General features: G+C 35.9%; 1 protein-coding gene across 5 annotated transcripts in view; it reads left to right on the top strand.

The window, feature by feature from the left end:
* The window catches only part of LOC150080903 (syntaxin-binding protein 5-like), a 795,970-nt gene that overhangs the window by 325,928 nt on the left and 447,189 nt on the right, over nt 1-22,853 (top strand). For all 5 annotated transcript variants that reach the window (XM_090381037.1, XM_090381035.1, XM_090381034.1 and 2 more), the window contains exon 14: nt 8,479-8,519. In XM_090381037.1, coding sequence (XP_090237163.1) covers nt 8,479-8,519 — 41 coding nt within the window. The remainder of the gene's footprint in view (nt 1-8,478; nt 8,520-22,853) is intronic.

Raw genomic sequence — 22,853 nt, 5'->3', positions numbered from 1 at the left:
TAGGATTGGTGTATATGTAAGTATACATGAACCTGTTCTTACTCTTAATTAATCTAACATAACCCATTATTTACTTCTTCCACAATGACTCCCAGCAGTTTCTGAAATGCTGAGCACCTTGCTTTTCAAGGTGCTGCTTGTTCCAATAGAAATAGTGCAAGAATCACTTTTACTTCTGTCTACTAATACTGTTAATCTATTAGTCTTTGTATCCCCCCAAGATAGCAGTTTTCTGACCCACCTAACATATCCATGATAACATAAGGAAATATTCTTGCACCCTTTCTATTTAAGTGTACTACATCCTTGTAGAAGCAGTCTCTCCTGTTAACAAACACAGACATTGCTGAGAAAGCTCTCATCATATACTCCCTCCTATCATGTCTGACAGAATTGCAAAACCTTTCAAATTTAACCCCAACTCATGACTTTTTTCAACATTGACCTATACTTTTTAATGTCCCCCAGATCTCTTAACCTTAATGCCATTAGGGCCAACGTGAACAATATCATCTTCTATACCAGCACATTTTTCCTTGGGGGTTGCCACTGTGTTGTGGGATGATCAAGTGCAAGCTCTAGTGTTAATGTGGCAGCTGAGAGATTGATGGCTCCCCCAATTTGCATCCTTCAAGGGCATCCACCCTATTCTTCAAGCTCTTATAAAGGCCCATAATAATTCTCATTTGGTTCCTAATATCCTCACTCTTTACTTCAAGCACTAACAAAGACATTTCCCTTGGCATTCCAGAAGTTCTGCAAACATCAACAAGCAGTACATTTCATAACCCCCCCTTCCAGTTTTCCTACAAGCCTCAGCACTCCCACTACCTTGAGCCCTTTGCTTTGTTGCTCTGGTCTGAGGTATAATTTCTGTTCAAATTCAACATAATTAAAAATACTACACTAAACTTATATACTTAATGCATTAATAACACTGTTCACCAGTTATTCTATGAAGTTTACATTATTACGTGTATATATATATTGGAATATCAAGCTTCTGCTTTATGTATTACACATTACCATTATGTGTGTAAGTTCTTAGAATAGATAAAAAGTGTGTAAGTAGTTAGAATAGATAAAAAATGATCTAACTAATGCCAACCTGTGATTTGAACTTTTGAGCTACTGATTTGCCACAATTAAAAATTAAAAAATAAATTCAAAGTACTAAACAGGTTTATTAGCTAAAACAAAAAAAAAAATATGCCAACTTAAGTGATTAGAGCCTAAGAGCTACTTCTGTACCACACTTAAAAACCTACAATTCCACTATGCACAGTCCTACTAGTTATGCATTACTATATTTATGCCAAATCACCAATACAAAAAGCTCTATGTATATTAATTTTGTATGTTACGTATTATGTGATAAAGTTGTAATTAAAACACATATGTTAATATTCTTCAATATAATCTCTGCCGACTGGGCTAGCTGGGTGGGTAAAGTGCCTGCCTGGCAACCCAAAGGTCACAGGTTCGAATCCCACCTCGGGCTTGGATATTACGATGGTGCCCTACTCTCCAGTTGGACCTCACGGCCACGATACAAAGGAAGCAGGAAAAAAACTGGTTCCTTTGTGTATTGCTCATATCATACAGAAAAAAAAATATATATTTATATATATATATATATATATAATCTCCTGCAACCATAGGTTTGTTCCCTTAGGCTTATCACTGTCTTCTCTTGTGAATGCTCATTATATGATCCTTTGTATTTGATTGACTGATTGTTTTCCTTTCACGTTCTGTTTTAATTTTGTAAATAGGCAAAAGTCACAATGAAAATCAGATAAATAAGGTTGGTGTAGCATGGCGGGTTTCGTAATCAAAAATTAATGTATTAGCGAGTTGCAGATGATACAGCACATTGTCATAATGAAGGAGCCAGCCATTTCATCATTTTTCAGGTATAGTCAAGGGTGTATGTAGTTGTGTTTTGTGTTCAAAGTTCAGGAAATTTTATTCAAATAAAAATTCAAAACTGCAAGAGATCCTGTTTGGACAATTTTCATAATTACCTCAATATCCATGATTACATACAGCTAAGCACAGCCTTATATTTTTATTGTCCTCTTCTGCCTTTAAAACAGTCCTATGAAATCCCTCTTTAAGGAAAACTCATCCAGCAACCATAATAATTCCAGAAGCCTTATTTACCAGATATTGCAGATGTGGAGGAATCTACATTAGGGAGTTGCATAGATTGGAAGAGCATAAAAAAATATATACAGTACAGGAAATCAAATAAATCGTGCACAGAATTTCACCCTTTCCAGCACAGGAATGTGTGGAGAAGGTTTAAATAAGCAGTCTACATTAAACGTTTTTTAGGTCCAGCTTCATAAATATAAAATAAGGAATAGTTTGTTTTACCAGCAGTACTATAATATTTTGAAGAACACTTGTGAAGAGTTCAGCAATATGTGTATTGAGTAGTGGACACAATGTTTTGAAGCGCATGCTTCACTGCGTAATAAATCACTACAAATAAAGCAAAACCGACAACCACAGAGCTGCAGCTTTTACTAAACAGGCATGAAAATATTGTCCTGGCTACTGTACACATTAGCCATACTTACTCACTTAACACAGCTCTTTCTGTTATTAGATGATATCCCCCTCCCAAACATACCCACACACACACTGGCAGTGTACAATTTCTGCATGTGCACATTCGGAGATTGTACACTTTCGCTCATTACTTATGAAACATAATCTTATTATGTTCATTATAAAACTACCAGATTCACTTTCAGATCCCTACCCATTTCATGACCTAATCTTGGTTCTTGAGGCTGCCACATACATTCTCTCAGGTATGACAAGCTGGGCTTGCTACCTGGAGTCTAAAATGCTGATGGAACTGATATTCAGGTTACACTCAAGTGGACCAAATTTCGGTGAAGAGCGGTCCTTCTATGACAACAAGATTCCTCTGCACATTCACGATGACGGCACTGTCAGTAACCCTGGTGTAACCACCATACATAATTTCTGAAATATGCCACTTGATATACTGGAGGTGACCACCCAGGTGTGAATCAACGTATGCAGGGATGAGGTGTGGCATTCACACCTCATGAAGAAATGCCACCTGTGTGTTACCAGGCAATGTTAGGTGGTAGAAGACTCATATTGGTGCAATGCCCCCACTTTGCTTATTAGAGGCTAGAAGTGGTGGAACCCATGTTTAGTCACTAGAGCCCCAGCAATCCCCCTATCTCTTAATCATGCAATATGATTTATGTCTTTTGAGTTTACAACGTGCATCGTGACAAGATCCAATCTTCCTTACATTTTGAGGGTACAGCTCTAAAATGGTGTTTTCAGGCCGGCTTCTATATAGCCAACCAGACCAAACCTATTGGTAACTCTAGGAGGCTTCCAGATCAACTAGTGTATAATCTTGCTGCCTCTACTGGCAGATAGCAACTGGAGGGAGTCCAAGTAGTGTGTATGCAGGGGGCATTGCATATGCATGTCAAGGAGCCGCCTTTTCTTACTATTGAATACATCGTGAATAGTCAAATCAAACTAATAGAACAGTCTTATCTGCGAAAAGATATAACCCCCCCCCCAAACACTTCTTCATTCATTTCACAAATATAGGTGGTCTCATTTCCAGTCTCAATGATGTTCATTTCCACTTAGTCTGCCAAACCCCACATACTTTTTTTCTGACACAATCCCAATTAAGTTGATTCAACCACTGCTCATCTCCATTGTCCTAATTATTTGCTGTATGATTCCTTTCATGTGAAAGGTTGTAGTAGTAGTAGTGGCATGTGATGCAAGAAAGCAAGTGTATGAGCTTATGCAGCATCAGCCAAAATAAATAAATAAAAAAAATACAAAACAATCCCCTCTAAATATTTGTCCAGGTCCTCCTTAAATTTATTTAACCTATCAACTTCCAGAACGACAGATGGAAGTTTGTTCCATCAATTAATCACCCGCTAGCTAAAGGCAAATTTCCGCACATCTATTCTACATCTGTCCATCCTCGATTTCAATTTATGCCTCATTAGGTTCGTAATCTGAACAAGTGGAAGAATCCCATCAGAATTCAGCGTGCTCAACCCATTCAAGGCCTTATACACCTCAATCAGATCCCCTCGCAGGTGCCTAGTTTCCAGCTGCTGCAATTTGCAGAACTTAAGCCTCTCCTGGTAAGAGGATCCCTTCATTCCCCTCACCAATCTTGTTGCCCTTCTCTGTACACGCTCAAGCAAATCTACATCCTTCCTGAAATGAGGCCTCCAGACCTGTACTCAGTACTCAAGGTGTGGTCTGACCATTGCCTTATACAGAGGGACAATCACCTCCTTTTCCCTGCTAGCAAACATTTCTATATATCATTGACAAAACCCCATAACCTGCCCTGGCAGCCTGCCTGCATTGCTCAGAAAACTTCATATCTGACTGCACAATTACTCCCAGGTCTTTTTCATTTTCTCTACCACCTTAAGTGTAGTACCGCACAGTTGGTACGTTTCTCTGGGGTTACTTCTACCCATATGCAGTACTTTGCATTTGTCAAGGTTAAACTTCAGTTGCCACTTCTTAGCCCATCTGCCCAAATTATCTAGATCCTAACACACTGCCATTACTGTCATTAATAACCCTGCCAACCTTTGTATCATCTGCAAACTTCAATACTAAGCCTGATATGCCTTCATCAATATCATTGATAAATATACAAAACAACAGTGGACTCAACACCGAACCCTGTGTGGACTCCACTAATAACGTTAGTCCACGAAGAGCAGCACCCATTGATTACCACCCTTTGTCTTCTCCCACTCGACCAGAGGCGCCTCCGTAGCCAGGTGGGAAGGAGCAGCAGTGCGTAGCACACGCTTCTTGATTAGACCGAGGTTCGAGCCCGTCACCACCAAATACGAAGGATGCAGAAAGGTCACGAAATGACCACCGCATATCCCGGAGCAGTATGGCCTTAGTTGCTAATGCTCCTAAAAAAAAAATCAAATCAAATCAAATAACCCACTCGACCATCCTTTTATCCATTGTAGCAACTTACCCTTAATACCATTCTGCTCCAGTTTTGTACAGTAGTCTTCCATGTGCAACAGTGTCAAAAGCTTCCCTGAAATCCAAGTATATGATATCAAAATTATTTTTTGAATCCAGTTCCTTTGTAACCACATCATAATAACCAATCAAATTTGTCACACAAGACTTTCCCTTAACAAACCCATGCTGTGTGTGAATTATTGCTGTAGATGATCCTGCAATGCATCTTTAACCAGTGACTCCATTATTTTACCCGGAACAGAAGTTAAACTAACTGGTCTGTAATTACTCGTGTCACCTTTCGATCCCCTTTGTGAAATGGGGACACATTTGCACATCTGCAGTCCGTGGGCACCTCCCCTGAGTCCAAGGATGCTCTCATAATTATGGCTAAGGATTTGCTTACTTCCTTTGCTGCCTCCTTTAATATAACTGGATAGATTCCATCCACCCCAGGTGCCTTTCTTATGTTTAACTTCAACAATTTCTCCTCCACTTTTTTCTCAGTTATTACAAAATCATTAAGCACCCTGTTACAATTTGATAACCTTGTGGCATTTTCAAACCTTAATAACTCCTCCTTTGTGAATGTAGATGCAAAATACTCATTCAATTTGTTTGCTATCTGAGCAGGATCATCAACAGTCAAACCATCGATATCAAGTCGACCAATCAGATTCATCCCCTTCCTTTTAGAGTTTATATAAGTAAAGAAATCCTTGCTGTTTTTCTTAGCATCCTTTGCCAAAGATTTCTCGTAATCTGCCTTTCCCTGCCTAACCTCCTTTGTGACTTGATTACAAACTAGCTTATATATATCATAATCTTCTGTGTTGCCGGATAATTTATATGCATTTTTCTTCTCTGCAATGGCTCGTGGCAGAGAAGAAAAATAGTTGTAGTTGTGCATATGTCTGCTCTCCTGTTCCCTGTTAGAGATTTAATAATTTTGGAATCTCCTCTTTTTTGATTTTCTCTGGCTTAAAATATCTCTACTACCATATTCTATCAAATTCATCTGTTGCCTGTATAGTTCTCGCAATTCCATTAATCAATTGACTTTCTCCAGTCCAACTTTCTTAAGAGTGAGGTAATATTTCTTTGTGATATTAATTGTTTACAATTCCAGCTGGCTTCTATTTTTTAGTCACATTGACCCAACTGTTCAAGGTTAAGGAATATTTGATTAATTGTGGTCTCCAGGGTTTCCTCTATATGCCACTGTAGCATCTGAAAAGGCAAAGGCTAAGGCCAGCAAGTGTATGTATGTAGGTGTGTGAGTATTATGTTTTGTTTTGTTGAGTGCTGGCACCTGGCAACTTTGCAGCCAGTGAGCAAGGTACACCAGATCCCCTGCCCCCTGACTCCCAACCTTGGCCACTAGGAGGCATGCCAGGGTTCACATTCTATTTGAGACACTTACTGGGGCTATCAAGCAAGCGTTGGAGCCCCAAATTTTCAACGAAAGGTGAATAGTATAGGAAATGGTAAGATAGGAAAGTGGACAGAAAGTAAGGGGATGAAAGGAAGTGGCATCCCTGAAAAGAAGAAAATAGAAGTAGAGAGATGCAAAGAATTTAAAGGAAAGGAGAAGGAAGATAGCAGAAGTAGGGGAGTTTGTTAAGGAGGAAAGAAATAGAAATAGGGGAAGAAGAAGAAGGAGACATCCCGTGAAAAATAAGTGAGAAGATTATAACGGTTAATTGAATATAGAGAAAGAAGTATAGTGGAGATAATCAGCAAATAAATATTTCCCCATCCTCAAGATTAGCAGCATGGGGAAAGAAAAAATTACACTCAAAAGTAGGTGATAACAGAAAAAAACGATCCCAGATTTCAAATAATAATTCATTTGAAAATGGCAGCAGTTAGATGCAGCATTTGTAAGAAGTTAAAAGTTGTCTTTAAAATTTAAATCAATTAAAATAAATGGCCAGAAAACTGATCACTATTATTGGCTTAACAAACAAACAGAACTAAATCTAGTAAAGCACTGTGCAATTTAAAAATCCAGCTCAAAATTACTGAACAGAGAGAGAGGCAAACAAAATCACTGTAGAGGGTAAAGGTGACCTGAAGCCCGAACCTGCAAACAAAACATTGATATTAAAATTAAAACTAGATTAATTAAACCTTCAAAATGAGAGGATGCTAAAATGTGTGCATCTTCTCACATTTGAGAAGATGCCAAAATGTGAACATTTTCTAACAGCAAAAAAAAAAAAAAAAAAAAAACATTATTACAAAATAAACAAGTCACTAGATACATGCACTTTATTAAAAGAACCAAGTGTAAAATTATTGTCCTTGATGACACAAGTCTGTTACAGTTCACTACAAAAACATCCTTCAGCCATTAACAAAAATACCTTTTCAACCTGTGCGTTTACAATGTTTTTGCCTACAAAACACTTTGTCTGCAAAGTCTGACCCAACTGGTCAGGATGCTAAGGCTTTTGCAATTACTAATGACCTCAGACAGATTGTTAATTTAATTACCAGATAATCCTAACACCACAGCCAACACCCTTGATCTTTTTCTCATAAATGGCCCTTCCAAGTACATGTGTCAAGATGATATACTTGGAAGGGTTGCTTGTACTTGGAAGTTAGAGAATGAAAAAGATCTGGGGGTAATTGTGCAGTCAGATATGAAGTTCTCTGAGAAGTGCAGCCAGGTTGCCAGGACAACTCATGGAGTTTTGTCACTGATATACAGGAATTTTTTGCTAGCAGGGATAAGGAGGTGATTATCCCTTTGTATAAGGCAATGGTCAGGCCACACCTTGAGTACTGCATGCAGTCATTTTAGGAAAGATGTAGAGCTGCTGGAACAAGTACATAGATGGGCAGTGATATTGGTGAGAGGAATCAAGGGGTTGCTCTTATGAAGAAAGACTGGTTCTGCAAATTGCAGTGTCTGGAGACTAAGCACCTGCTAAGTGATTTGATTTAGGTGTTTAAGGATTTGAATGGTCTGAGCAAGATCAGTGCTGATGAGGTTCTTCCTCTTGCACAGATTACACACTTGAGGAGACATAAATTCCAATTGAGGAAAGACGGTTTCAGAATAAATGTGCAGAAATCTGCCTTTAGCCAGCAAGTGGATGATTACTGGAACAAAATAACTTTTGGAAGAATGGAGTGGTAAAATGGGAAAAAATGTTTTTTTTTTTTTTTTTTTTTTTTTTTTTTTTGCTCATGCTGTTTATGAGCTTACTTTATTGCATCATATGCCACTACTAGTGGTAATATGGCTATGAAGTCCTGCCCAAGAAATGTGTGTAATTTCTATTTTTGGTTATTAATTAGACATTGAATTAATTTCAGATAAGCATGGTATAAATCAACTGTTTTTTCTTTAATTTTTTATTTGTATATTATCAGCACCAGTTAAATAGTATTACAACTATAATTGCTCTCCTGTTCATTTAGGCATGCTGATGGCTCTCTCAAGTTTTGGGATGCATCATCAGGTATGTAGCATGAACTGCTATTATTAGTGAGTCTCAGAACACTTTAAAAATTATTAATGACAACTAGGAACACGTAACTAAACTCAGAATTAATGTAGGAACCATTTTGTGTTATAAAAATCATGATAAATGCTTAAAAATTTTTAAACATTTGCCATTCAACTGATGAGAATATATATAATTTAATTCATTAGACAAATGCAGTGAAAGTTGATTTGGATTAAATGCAGTGTTTAGTGTTTTATTTTTGACAGAGTAGTAATATTATCAACTGCATTGATGTTTCAAAATAACAGATAAGGAAAATAAAAAGAAAAGTGTTACATAAGATATGACAAATATATCAAGTCAATTAGGAGATTTACTTTAAAAGTTACCTATATAAAAGTACTTGAATCAACACTCTTTATTTTACCTTTATAGTGAAAACACTCACTTTTATCTCAGTAGCATTTGATAAAATGTCAAGGCAACACTGGATGGTTTTCTTGGCTGCCAGATAAAAATAAAAATTAGTGGAGGTCAAATATGTCATTCTTACCAAAGTACTAAGGTGTCTAAATACCAGCAGATTCCCAGAGATGAGGATGTCAAAAAACTTATTCAAGACTGCTAGGATTGTTTTATTACACTATTGCTGACATATTGCTGTAGCTGAAAGATAACAAAGGGACTGTATTAAACATCGCTTTTGACTAGATCTTACTGCTCCCACAGGGAAAGATTTATTTGCTGCAGATTCTCTGCAGGAGTGAAGAAAGTCATCTTTATTTAAAATAACTCGTGGATCTTAAAATATCTTATTTTTGCAGTAACCATAGATGAAATGGCATACTGTTCACAAGGAAATTGAAAGTTAGCGTACAAGGTTAACAGCGAAACTAACAAGAAAATTATATATATTGTTTTTCTATAATGGTATTATCGAAAGGTGCAGATAGAGGAAGCATTGTTTTGATGTGTGGAAGACATTAACAATTGCACAGACCTCACTGTTTTATTCCAAAATGGGCCTTGGTGACTGGGTAATTGATCCATTACCTTTACTTCACCTGTCAAGAAATATTCTGACTGAAACCTTTAATAATGCCACAGAATTAAAATATAATATATACTTATATTATATTTTAAAATAAAATACACTTATATATTAAAATATTATATTTTAATACATAAGTATATATGTGATAGCATGGCTGAATTATTTCCATAATTTAAATCACTCATTCATTTATTTTTGTTCCTTTATCATTCAAATCTGAATGATAAAGGAACTATACTATAATAATTAATGATAACCACCAGCCAAGAAATTAAACTGAAAATTTACTATAAAATAAATAAAATAACATACAGTGAAATGTGATGAAAATAAAATATGATTAAATTATAGTTACAATATGATTAAAATACAGTTAAAAGCAATAAAATTATCTAAAATAAACTGGGTTAAAAGCGATAAAACAATGAAACCTGGAGCTTTCTGAGACTGCCGTCTCCTTCTTCAACAGCATACTACTAGTGCTAAGACACATCCTTAAGTAGCAGGTCCATGGCACTCATGCACGTGGTCATCAGACACATGATCTACGTTCTCCATGCGCGTATCGGAAACGGAAGTGGCTCGGGAGCGTGTCAAACAGAAACGGTCATCCCTTCTGAGGATAAATGCCTCAAACAGGTGGTGTAAAGGATCCCCCTGTCCCTATTAATAGTATTGTGACTGGATGAACCAATTCGCAAGCTCTCGAGCCACTTGCGTTCCCAAAATCCATGGGTGCGGTCATTACTGACCGCATCTTCGGGGGAGATCCGATGCTGCTTTTCCCAGAAATGCTCTGCCACAGCGAACCTCGCATAGTTAGCAGTCTTGATAGCGGTCCTGTGTTCATTGTTTTATCACTTTTAACCCAGTTTATTTTAGATAATTTTATTGCTTTTAACTATATTTTAACCATATTGTAACTATAATTTAATCATTGTATTTTATTTTCATCATGTTTCACTGTATGTTATTTTATTTATTTTATAGTAAATTTTCAGTTTAATTTCTTGGCTGGTGTTTATCATTAATTATTATAGTATGGAAATTCCCAGCCCCATAGGCCTGTTTGAAGATATAGTGATAAAGGAACTTCATCTAGTTTAGTTTGTCAAAAAAAAAAAAAAAAAAAAAAAAAAACTATAGAAAATAGTCTTGAAAAGGAAAGTATACAAGTTGTAAGGAAATAAAATTGAAGGTACATAAAAAAATAGGAGGTACATAATTAATACAGTGTTAAAATCTGGATAAAAAAAATTAAAGAAATAAAAAAAATGTACAAAAATTTACACCTGTCTGCTACAGCAACATTGCTCCCTTGAGTTTTTCTATGAACTATTAAAAATAATAAGTAAAAGAAGAATCTGTTATCATCTAAACATTAACATGATTTTTTTTTATGTGTAATGTTTAATTTTATAATTCTGTATATTCATGAAAAAGGAAGACAGCAATTTTACAAAAACACAGTATCTGCTGGAAATTTTTCCATCATATTTTAAATCAGCATGAAACAACTTAAATAATAGGCACATTCAGTTATCTATCAAATAATGATTTGGATCAATGTTCCTGGTGCTGTATCCATCAGTGAATGTGTAATTAATTTCAGGTTTTTGTAATCCTTAGAATTATAAATACTGTGCTGTTTCTGTAAACAATTGATTTCCTTGGTTCCTTCCAAACGTGTGTGTGTGTGTACAGGTAGTTCCTGACTTTACGAGTTAATTCATTCCTAGCGCACGCTCGTAAAGTGGGAATTTATTTCTCATAGACATAATATTAAAAATAGGGGTTACGTTTTCAGCAATGAAATTAGTTAGCTAATTAGTTTGTTTAAACAATGGTTGATTTATCCAAAGAAATGAAAATGTAGCCTGTAAAATCAAGCGAATTATAATAATAAAGAAAGAAAATATATGCTTTAGGGAAGGCTTAATAATAATCGTTATTAATAATAATACGGTCATTATTAATAATAAAGAAATTTATGACTTACAAATGTTAAAGTAAGTTTATTCTTCATTATCATCATCGACTAAATGCACACTTGTTGATCACTCATTATTGGCTTGGCACTTGTTGGTTTGTTAACAGCACAAGAAGTCATCTTCTTCAGAAATGCTTCAAGAGGCGTTTGTTTCTCTTTTCTTTATAAATTTCAATAGCATGCATAAGCATTTTTTAACGGAACGCACAAATTGCAACTAACAAGATTTTCGCTATAGTAACAGAAATGCTCAATAAACTGCAAAGTGCAAATTGTTTTTATTGTTTTAAGGTAGTGACCTCCAGGAATGTGTTTTAGAAAAATATCACAAAGCCGTTCAAAATTGGTTCTTATAACAGAACATATGATAACGATGAAAGTGTAGTGCATTTTAATTATTTGAATTGGTAACTAATGCAATTTACACTATAAAAACGACCCTTTAGAGAGTTATACAGGTAGTCTTCGACTTACGACCATGTTAGGTTCCGACTGACCGGTTGTAAAGCGATCTGGACGTAAGTTGAGCCAGTTTAGGTAAATCAGACACTGTGTACAACACAATTGGTTTACTATTTACAAAAATAAAAAATATTATGAAAAAGATATCAAATACTGTATAAAACCTAAAAAATATTTTATCTTAAAGAACTAAACAAAACATATGTAGAAAATAGATAAGAAATATTTTACTGACCACTCGTGCGGGTCATCAGTGCCGCCACTTGATGTAGTGGGAGTCATTTTTCTCATAAACATGTTAATTTTTGTCTGAATTGTTTGTTTCCTTTTCTGCTCGTAAATTTCACGGTATGGCCGAAAAGCATCTTGTACCATTCGTTCAATCCCTGTTTGGGTCCATTTCCTCAAAATGTGTAAGAAGTTTATTTAGTAGAGAAAAACCTTCAGATAACCCTCTAGTGGTGAATTTTCTTTCTGGTTCTTTCCTCATCTTCATTTTTCTCTTCTTCCATCTTTTCTTCTTCAGCCATTCTTTCTTCTTCCAAAGCGATAAGTTCTTCATTCGTAAGTTCTCCAGATTCTTGCTCTAGAAGCTCCTCAACATCTTCCACTTCAATCTCTAAAGAAAGTCCATTTGCCAGTGTTACAATATTTTCCGTAACCATTTCAAGTTCATGTTCACTTTCAAATTCATCAATAGTATTAACAAAATGCTGGACACAGTTTTTCCAGATTCCATTCGTGCATTTCTTTGTCACAGCCTCCCGCGCAGCTGCAATATTTTTGATGCATTTATAAATATCGTACTGTTTCCAGAACTCTCGCAGAGATAGTTCTGGGTCGGCATCTGTTGCGGCTATAGCTTGGGCCAAAGTGGTTCAAAGATAGTGCGCCTTAAATGTGGCAATCGCCCCTTAGTCCATAGGCTGAATGAGTGGAGTTGTGTTTGGCGGAAAATAAACAACTTTTACATCTGGATGGAGGTGGATGGCCAGGTGAATTATCTAAGATTAATACAATTTTGAAAGGAATTTCTTTCTCAAAGCAATACAAAGGGTACTAGGAAAGTTTTGCAATATGACGCAACAATGAATCACAGGAAGCTGCTTGTTGCTGCATGTTGAGACATGTTCATACGTGCATAGTAGCCGCCGCGCCAAGTCGATGGGCTCAGTTATTCATTAGTAGTGAGAGTGTAGACAGTCACAGCTAAGTGGTATACTGAACAATGCCTGCCTAAAGTCATTGGATCTATGAAGAACCTGCGGCCAAAGTCAAGAATGGACACCTGGTACCTCCATCACGATAATGCTCCAGCTCACCGCGCCAAAGCCTGCACCGAATATTTGACCACGACAGGACTGAAACTTCTCGAGCACCCTCCTTACAGTCCAGACCTTGCTCCCTGCGACTTTGCATTGTTCCTGCATGTGAAAATGAAGCTAAAAGGGAGGCAGTTTTCCAGTGACGAGGACCTTCTACGGGCTTGGGACAACGAGTGTGCTTTACTCCCTAGTGAAACTTGGCAGAACTGGTTTAAAGATTGGTTTCGGAGGATGGAGAGGTGTATTGAATGTAGAGGAAATTACTTTGAAAAAATTAAATAAACAAAGCTGTATTGCAAAACTTTCCTAGTACCCTTTGTATTTACAAACTTGAGATACAAAACAATTTAGAAACCAGTCTTCAAACAATGTTTGAGTCATCTAGGCTTTTCAGTTTGAACGGAAGTATACAGGCAGAGTGTGCTTGTTTCCATTCTTGAATGCACTGGGATTTTCAGAATGATAAATTAAAAAAGGCTTCAGTTTAAAACCTGTGATGTTCCCACCAAGGAGCAAAGTCAGCCTATCTTTAAGTGCCTTAAAACAAGGCATGCTTTTGGCTTCTTGGTGAATGTAAGTGCATTCTGGCACCCTTTTCCACAACAATCCAGTCTCATCCACATTGAAAAGCTGCTCTGGTTGATACGCTCCTTCCATAATTATTTCATCCAGACTTTTAACAAACTCTTGAGCTCCTTCCACATCCGCACTTGCTGATTCTCCAGTGACTCGAACCCTATGAAGGTTGAATCTTCTTCTGAACCATCCTGTACTTGCTATAAATGTCTGAGTGTAATCTTTTCCGGCGTGTTTCTTCAACGTCTGAAAGAGACTTCTAGCCTTCGACTGCACTGTAAGAAGGCTTAAGGGTGTTCGCTTCTGTATCTGATCTTCCATCCAAAGAAACAATTTTTCCATTTCATGGACAGGCCCTGTACGTTGTTTCATTATCACTGTTGCTCGCATGGGTGCCGAACCTTTAACAACTTCACGAATCCTTTCTTTGTCTTTCAAAATCGTCGACACTGTAGAATGAGAACTTAAAATCACGTGCGATTGCATTCACCTTCTTTCCTTCTTCATGCTGCTTGATCACTTTCAATTTTGTGTCTAAATCAATGGCCTTTCTTTCTTTCTTTCTTTCTTGACAGTCTAGGCGTAGACAAAGGCACTTTTCTCTTGGTTGACATGTTTAGGGGTTTTAAAAAAATGCTAATTGTAACACAAATATAACTGAACCAAAAATAGTGAATGTAATATGTATGCAAACAGAGATCGAGACGCATGACTCACGACATACATACATCGGTAAGATGTTTTGTTCGACTGTGATGGCAAAGCTGACTAAACGGATTAAGACTAGCTTATTCGCGCCAAACGCACGTTACTTGGCAGTGGGCTGATGCTACACGCACAACCGTTCCCATTAGGCTTCGGGGACCACATGGATAGGCCATGGATATGAGTGTAGTAGAAAAATCTGAGAGCACTGCATTAAGAGTGGGGGGGGGTTGACGTGCATATAGCATTCTTCCTAGCAACAATCTTGTATGTATGCTTAGTTCAGACCGAAACTTGGTGTGAAATGCAGTAGCAGTCATAAGTCAATCAGTCGTAAAGCATAGGTCGTAAGTCGATGACTACCTGTATAGCGAAAATTTCAACTTCCGAGGTCATGGAACAAATTACCAAAAAACAATGTGTTATTGGGTTCACATTACGATATTTTCACAATATGATGGGGCCTATAGAATGGATTAATTAATATCGTAAAGCAGTATACACTGTATTGTATAGCAATGCGCGTGGTTTGAAATGCGGTATTTATGAATGTTTAACATTCATTTTCTGCAATTAATGTTCATATTTTCGATTTTGTTGATATTTGATACTTGAAAAAAAAGAAAAAAACTCGTAAAGCAGGAACTGCCTGTATACAGTAGGCCCTCGTAATAATGTGGTTCTCTTTACGCTGATTTGCTATAACCCTCTTCTTATATTATAACCTGTATCTCACTATAGTGCTCTTTTACCAGCATACAGATTGAATTTTTGAATTGAATTCTTTTACAGATTGAATTTTTGCCATGTTTAATGAAAGCATTTCATCTGATGTAGTCAATACCATGAGAATGAATAGCAAAGCAGCATTAAAACGTCTCCCACGCTCAGCAAAATTTTCTCCCACATTAATTTAATTGCAGTCCAGTGGCTTATTACGTAGTTCCGAAATCAACATTAAAAAAAATGATCAGTTTAAGGAATATGCAGTATTGCTTGTAATATTTGCATTATATGCATTTATCCAAAGTGTAGTCATCACTCATTATAGTGTTAGACATTGTCTGTAACAAACAGTGTACTCAAACATTGTATCATAATTAATGCAATGCATTATATTTTCAAAGAGTTAATAATGGTGGATAAGAATGAAAAAGCAACAACATCTGGTTGCAGTATGAAGACTACAAAGGTAAGAAAAAGATTGAATTTGAAAATTAAATTAGACATTTTGAATCGATTCCAGTCAACAAGTGGATGTGTGCAATAATTTAGGACTGGCAGTTTCAACTTTAAGAACAATTACAAAAAATAAAGAATTAATTTTAGCCATGGGAAGGACAGCTGTTCCGCTGCAGGCAGCTAAATTGACTAGGGCCAGGCCTGCTATTCTGATTGAAATGGAGAGACTTCTAAATAAGAGCCGACCAGGCTAGCCGGGTGGATAAAGTGCCTGCCTAGCAACCCAAAGGTCGCAGGTTCGAATCCCACCTCGGGCTTGGATCAAAGTACTGCAAAAACCTTGGGAGGTGCATTATGGCCACAGAAGCCGATGCGCCAACAACTACCAAAAAAAAAAAAAAAAACTTCTAAATAATTTTATTGAAGATAATATCCAACACAGAATTCCACTAAGTACAATTATTACTAAAGAAAAAGCAATTAGCCTATATGAAGATCTGAAGAAAATTCACTTCAAAAAAATATGTGGAACCTTTTAATGCTAGTAAGTGCTGGTTCGATAGATTTAACAATTGCTATAACCTACACAATATAGCAACCTGGGGAAAGCCACAAGTGCAGATCAAGAAGGAGCTGGAACTTTCAAAAAAGAACTTGTTAAAATTATTGAAGAGGGATGTTATACAGCTCAAGTTTTTAACAGATGAAACAGGACTTTTTTTGGAAACAAATGCCTAAAAGAAATTTCATATCGAAAGAAGAAAAAACATGCCAGGCTTCAAAGTGGCAAAGGATCGATTGACTTTATTGCTGGGTGGTGACGCTGTGGAAGATTTTAAATTAAAACCTTTTTAGTTTACCATTCAGAAAATCAAAAAGCTCTTAAAGGTTTCACTAAATCAAACCTACCCATAATTTGGAAGGCTAATAAAAAAAGCTTAGGTAACCAGGCCTCTTTTCATTGATTGCTACTCTGAATTCTTCTGTCCCACAGTGGAAAGATATTGTTCAAAAAATAACCTTGATTACAAAGCAATTTCATGGACAATGTGCCAGGACACCCAAGAAAAGAGAACTCAGAAGACTTGAACAATCATATAAAAATTTTTTACATGCCTTCAAGCTGTTAAAGCCATCAACACTGGTGAAAATGTACCAAGTCTGAAGGAGTTTTAGAAATCCTACAACATTAAAACTCATCTACAACATTTCAAGTTCCTGGGATGGATGAAGTGACTCAGAAAAACATGAATGGAGTGTGGAGGAACATTTGGAAGAATTGTGTAAAAGATTCCCAAGAATCTGATGATTCAGTTGAGAATGTTAAAGAGCACATTGTTGAGCTCGGAAAAGAAGCAGGATTGCATGAAATTTATGATGTTGACATACAAGACAATGACAGAGATGGTCTCTCTAATGAATAACTAATGAAAATGACAAAAGAACAAGCATGTGTAATTGACAGAGAAGATGATCAAGATCCTACATATGAACTGATAAAGTTGCTGACTGCAAAAGGACTTTTCTTTCGAACACTTTGAAAAATATGTGATTATTTCCAGGAGAACGACCCTGACATGGAATGAAGTTTCAAGGTAAAAAGAAATTTAAAGAAAGAAATGAATCCCTACATGATTTTGTATGAGAGGAAGAGACACAAAGTACAATCCAAAATCAGTGCATTTTTCAGTTCAAAGAAACTAAAACTCAACAGCCCAGGACCATCAGATTAATAAATTCATGTTTAATAAGTTTAATTTTAATGAGTAATATGGTTACTTAACACATAATTATATACGTACGTAATATAGAATATTTTATATGTACAAATTTTTGTGTATTAAATATTTTGACCAACATTTTTGCGTCTTTTCACTACCATTTATTATTCATTAGGAAATATCCTATGGCATAGACCGCAACTCACAAATACATATGTAATGTTATGGGAATACGGTGTTCACTTAGCGTTCTGTTTTTTGTGAACGAATTATCAGCTTTAAGTGGCGGTCGCTTCTATATGTACATTTTATATTTAAAGATGAAATGCACAAGGCATAATTATATATGGGTTTTCGAGTAATTAACTATATCGGTGTAGATATTATATGGTGGTATCCACTGAGAATAAATAACAGTCTTCTCTACTAGAGAAGCATTACTTATTCAGAGTAGTGCAATACCTGGTATCTTGTTGTGAAGGCAGCCACAATATGAGATACAATTAAAATGATGCCTTTTACACTATATATGAGATAGTTAAGTGAATTATATATATATATATATATATAGTAGTAATATTATATTGTAAAGAAGCAAAATAAGCAGTAGAGGGAGAAAAAAGGGGGGAAATTGTAAAAGTGATTTTGTATCAGTAAATTTTGTATCAGTAATATTATATTGTAAAGAAGCAAAATAAGCAGTAGAGGGAGAAAAAGGGGGGGAAATTGTAAAAGTGATTTTGTTATGCACAGGGCAGCAGTAAAGGAAGCAAAAAGATGTAAACAATGTGTGGTTTGTAACATAAATATAGTGTCTGTAAAGATGGAAATGAAAAGTACACAAAGTGAGTTTCTACTTTCCTTTAAACCTCTCTTTGTTCGGGCACTTTGTGTACATTTCATTTCCATCTTTATAGACGTTATATTTATGTTACAAACCACACATTGTTTATATATATAATTTTTAACTGCTAATTTTAGTCTTTTATCACTGTGATGGATAAACATTTCATGTTAATGCCACATTAACGCTATTTCTGGTTTAACAGTTATACATTATATGCACATTAATAGTATTGTTCATACATTTTATTTGATTTATGGTTTTTATTTAGGGCGGGAGGCATTTCAGTCAAGGCCTAACTGTCTGCCTAGCAATTGCTAGCAGTGTCTGGTTAGCCTGTTGTTACATGTTAAATTTAAATTGCTAAAAGAATTATTACAAGACAATAATAGGTTAGTGGAAATAATAATAATAAGGTAAAGTTAGGAGAAATTAAGGTAATTTAAGGAAAAAGATTAAGGAAAAAATTAGAGAACAAAATTGCATTCTTTCACATGGTCATCTCTCTCTCCGCTACTTCCTCAGGGGCTTTGAAAAGACAAATAGCCAATATTAAATAAATATCTTGTGTATACCCGTTTCTGTAGTCCCGATAGCAGTTTTACTAGATCTTGATCATATTCATTTTTAGTTTTAGGTATACTGGATTATAAGTATATTTTTAATTTTTGAAATCCAAAATATTTGGTGTTAACAGTAAACTGGGATTGGGACCCAAATCCCAACTGGTATGCATCAATATAAAATATGATACGCATTTACCTGTAGCCATTATGGACTGTGGTTGGTACAAAAAGCCTTAAGGCAGCTCAACATTCCGATTTTATAGATGGTTGTATGCAACCTCTGGTCTAATTTAGCATGTTTCAGTAAACATAATTATACTTTAATTAATTGATTGCTCTATTTATTGTGTGCTGGTATTAAGAATTACCTATGTAAAAGATGTTAAGAAAGGGGTAAATGCATATAGGGACTTATTTAATAACACTTATTAAAATTTTATATATACAGTAAACCCTCGCTATTCGCGGGGGTTACGTTCTTGAGAAATGTCGCGAATACTGAGTTATGGCTCCCATGGTAATAAAGGGGTTCCGTTCCAAAGTATGAAATATATAAGATAAACTAGTCTAAAATTTTGTCTATATATGTATTATATGTACCTTCATAATATGGCTATGTACATAGTGAAATGCAAGCATATGACATCGAAATGAAAATAAGAAACAATTTAATATTAAATGTAATATTTATTAGAAATTTCAAACAAATCTTTCAAACCAGCGCCTTTGCTAGCAAAAAAACTTATCCCGCCAGTGCTATCACCAGTTTCGCTAAAGTGTTGATAAAGGAGTTTTGCCTTTTCACGAATGATGAGTGAACTTAGCGGAATTTTATTTTGAGTTCGGTCTTCTATCCGCAGATTTAAAGCCTTTTCCATTTATTCTAATTTAACATCACGCGTTACAGAGCAAATTTTTGAAGCAATTAGCACGTTTTCACGGACCCTACGGCGGATTTTTTCTTCCGATTTTTTTGATTGATCATACCGTTGACTCATTGATTTTATAATATTTTGCTACTGAGGAGACACTTTCACCATTAGAAATTTTATATAATAACTCAATTTTATTCGCTAATGTCATCACCTTCTTTAATATTTTCACATTTCTCTTGTTATTCGTAGCCATATTTTTGTACGGGTTAGAAAGAATTTGTCCACAATAAAGTCACTTTCTTCCGTTAACACACTCGAAAAAGTGTTTTACACTGCAAAGCAGTAGATTTATCATTTTTGTAAGCATATCAATTTATAAATTGATAAATTTATTCAATTTATAAGCATAGAAATTAAAAGCAAACAACGAAACCTTCCATGACAAGCGCATAACACATACTGAACAAGGATTAGCGAGAAACATCCACGCTCGCGATTTTGTCACCCCTCTTCCCCCACCCACTGAGCGCTGTTTTGACCGGGAAAGATAATTCTAGCCACGCCCATGTTTTTTTATGACGGAAAATATTCACGGCGCTTTAAAATTCACATTTTTTTAGGTTTCATTTTATATTAAATCGGCGATCGCGAATACAGATACCGTGAATAGCGGGGGTTTGCTGTATTTTTGATTCTATGTTATCCACTGAGCAAGGACTGTTATAACCTTTCTACAGCATAACAGCCAACTTATGCCCAGTGGGATAACTGTATACATATTTATATCCTCCCACTGTGGTGATATCTATCCTTATGGTGCCAAGGAATTTATTTTGATTGTCATCTGTAGGCTGAGTGAAGTGTGATGTGTATTTATATATTATAATTATCTGGTTTAATTTTCTATGGGATAGTCAGGGTCAGCAGCCTGTTAATTATATTTATTATCGTTATTATTCTTATTGTTTTCTTTCTTTTTAGGGCTTGAATTTGGACATCTGGTTACAGTGCGGTCAGACGAGTCTTGTCTGAGCGCAATAAACCTGGAGGTCTAATAGGGGCCCAAATAGTTGCTCTGTGAGCCTATTTGGATTGATGTCTGTGTGATGTCGGTTTATATTGGCTTGAATGGCTGCATTTATATGGAATCTGATAAAATTAATCAGCATTTTATTCTCCATTAAATTGTCTTTTAGTTTTGTTAATGCCTCCAGTATATATCCCCGATTATTACAAATTCATATTATTCTGTTGGTTTGGTTTCTAAATTTAGCAAAACAAGTACATGGAAACACTATTAGAAACCAAACCAGGTAAATGCGTATCGTATTTTATATTGATGCATGCCTGGGCTTTGGGTCCTAATCCCAGTTTACTGTTAACACCACATATTTTGGATTTCAGAAATTAAAAATATACTTATCTGGTATACCTAAAACTAAAAACTTAATATGATAAAGGTCTAGTAAAACTGTTATTGGGACTACTGAAACGGGTGTGTACGAGACATTCTTTAATATTGGCTATCTATCCGCTCAAAGCCCCTGAGGAAGTAGTGGAGAGATGACCATGTGAAAGAATGTAATTTTGTTCCCTAATTTTTTTCCTTCATCTTTTTCCTCAATTTTTCTTTAAATTACTTTAATTTCTCCTAACTTTACCTTATTATTATTATTATTTCCATTAACCTATTATTGTATTGTACTAATTATTTTAGCAATTTAAATTTAAATTCAACATGTAACAATAGGCTAACCGACCACTGCTAGCACACCAATTGCTAGGCAGACAGTTGGGCCTTGACTGAAATACCTCCCGCCCTAAATAAAAACATAAATCAAATAAAATTTATGTACAATATATATATATACTCAGTTGAAAAATATATAATAAAAAAAAAATAATAATAAGATCAGATAATGAGTTAAAGGAGCTGTATATTGCCAGGTCCGTTTTTGTTGGGCCTTTTTCTTGAAAAGGTTAATGATGAACAAATTTTGTTCCTCTGCAAATTCAGTTAGTAGATTGCCACTATCATTTCTTTTTCCAGTTCTGTATGGGACGACAGATCTTTCCCCATTTAGAATCTTACGAATTCTCGCATTGAAATCTCCTGTTACAGTTTTTGGTCTTAGTCGTCCTACTTGTAAAGGCACAATACGTCTTCATTAAAGTCCTTCAACCCCGGGGACTCACATCTGGTGAGTATGGGCTTGGCACACCCAGGGTCCTGAGTGGATATCATCGTTCTTCTCTTTCTTGGTGATTCCCTTCTATTTCTGACTCTCTCTCTCTCTCGCTCTCTCAGAATAATTGAGAAATTTTGGTTGGTGCAGCATAAGCCTCAGGCTTCCTTGCACCATATGGCTAAAACTCTTGTAGACAAGAAGGAAAAGGTTACCTATCTGATTGACAACCCATGGAGAAAAAATCAGGAAGTACACGAACCTAAGACAGGGGATCAAAGAGGTGTGGCATATGCACCAAGTAACAACCACAGGTATGGTGCCAAAGATCCTACATAACAGCCTTGCAGCAATAGGTCTCCCAGCAAACACCTACAAGGAACTCCAGAAAGTCACAATCCCGAACACCCATAGGATAGTCAGAGAGTTCCTCGACCAACAGTAACACCAGACATAACAACAACCACCCTGTGTACTTGGTAGCAATACCCATCACAAGGTGGAACCCCCAATCAGGGAGAAATAATATAATAATAACTTCATCATCACTATGGCTACTTGTAGGAGCATAAACTTGAATAATTCGAAGAGAATAGCAACTATTTAGCTTAATAGCAAGGCAGGAAATTCTCAGTAATACTTTCTACTTTTATGGCTGAATCTGCTAGTCTTTTGTTGATCATGAACTCACTTCTATCCACACTGTCCATTATTTCTTACTTTGTAGTACAGCCAATGCCCATCTTCTAGTTTGACTAAATCTTCACCTTTTCTCTGAATCTTGCATAAACTGCTGATGTCCCAGTTGATGTTTTTCAACTCTTGTAATAGTTCTTCTAGGCATAAGTCTGTACTTGGAC

The sequence above is a fragment of the Mastigoproctus giganteus genome, chromosome 9 (genome assembly GCF_048544385.1).
Source record: "Mastigoproctus giganteus isolate SK-2022 chromosome 9, ASM4854438v1, whole genome shotgun sequence".
NCBI lineage: Eukaryota > Metazoa > Arthropoda > Arachnida > Uropygi > Thelyphonidae > Mastigoproctus > Mastigoproctus giganteus.
This window is presented reverse-complemented; position numbering and strand designations above follow the sequence as displayed.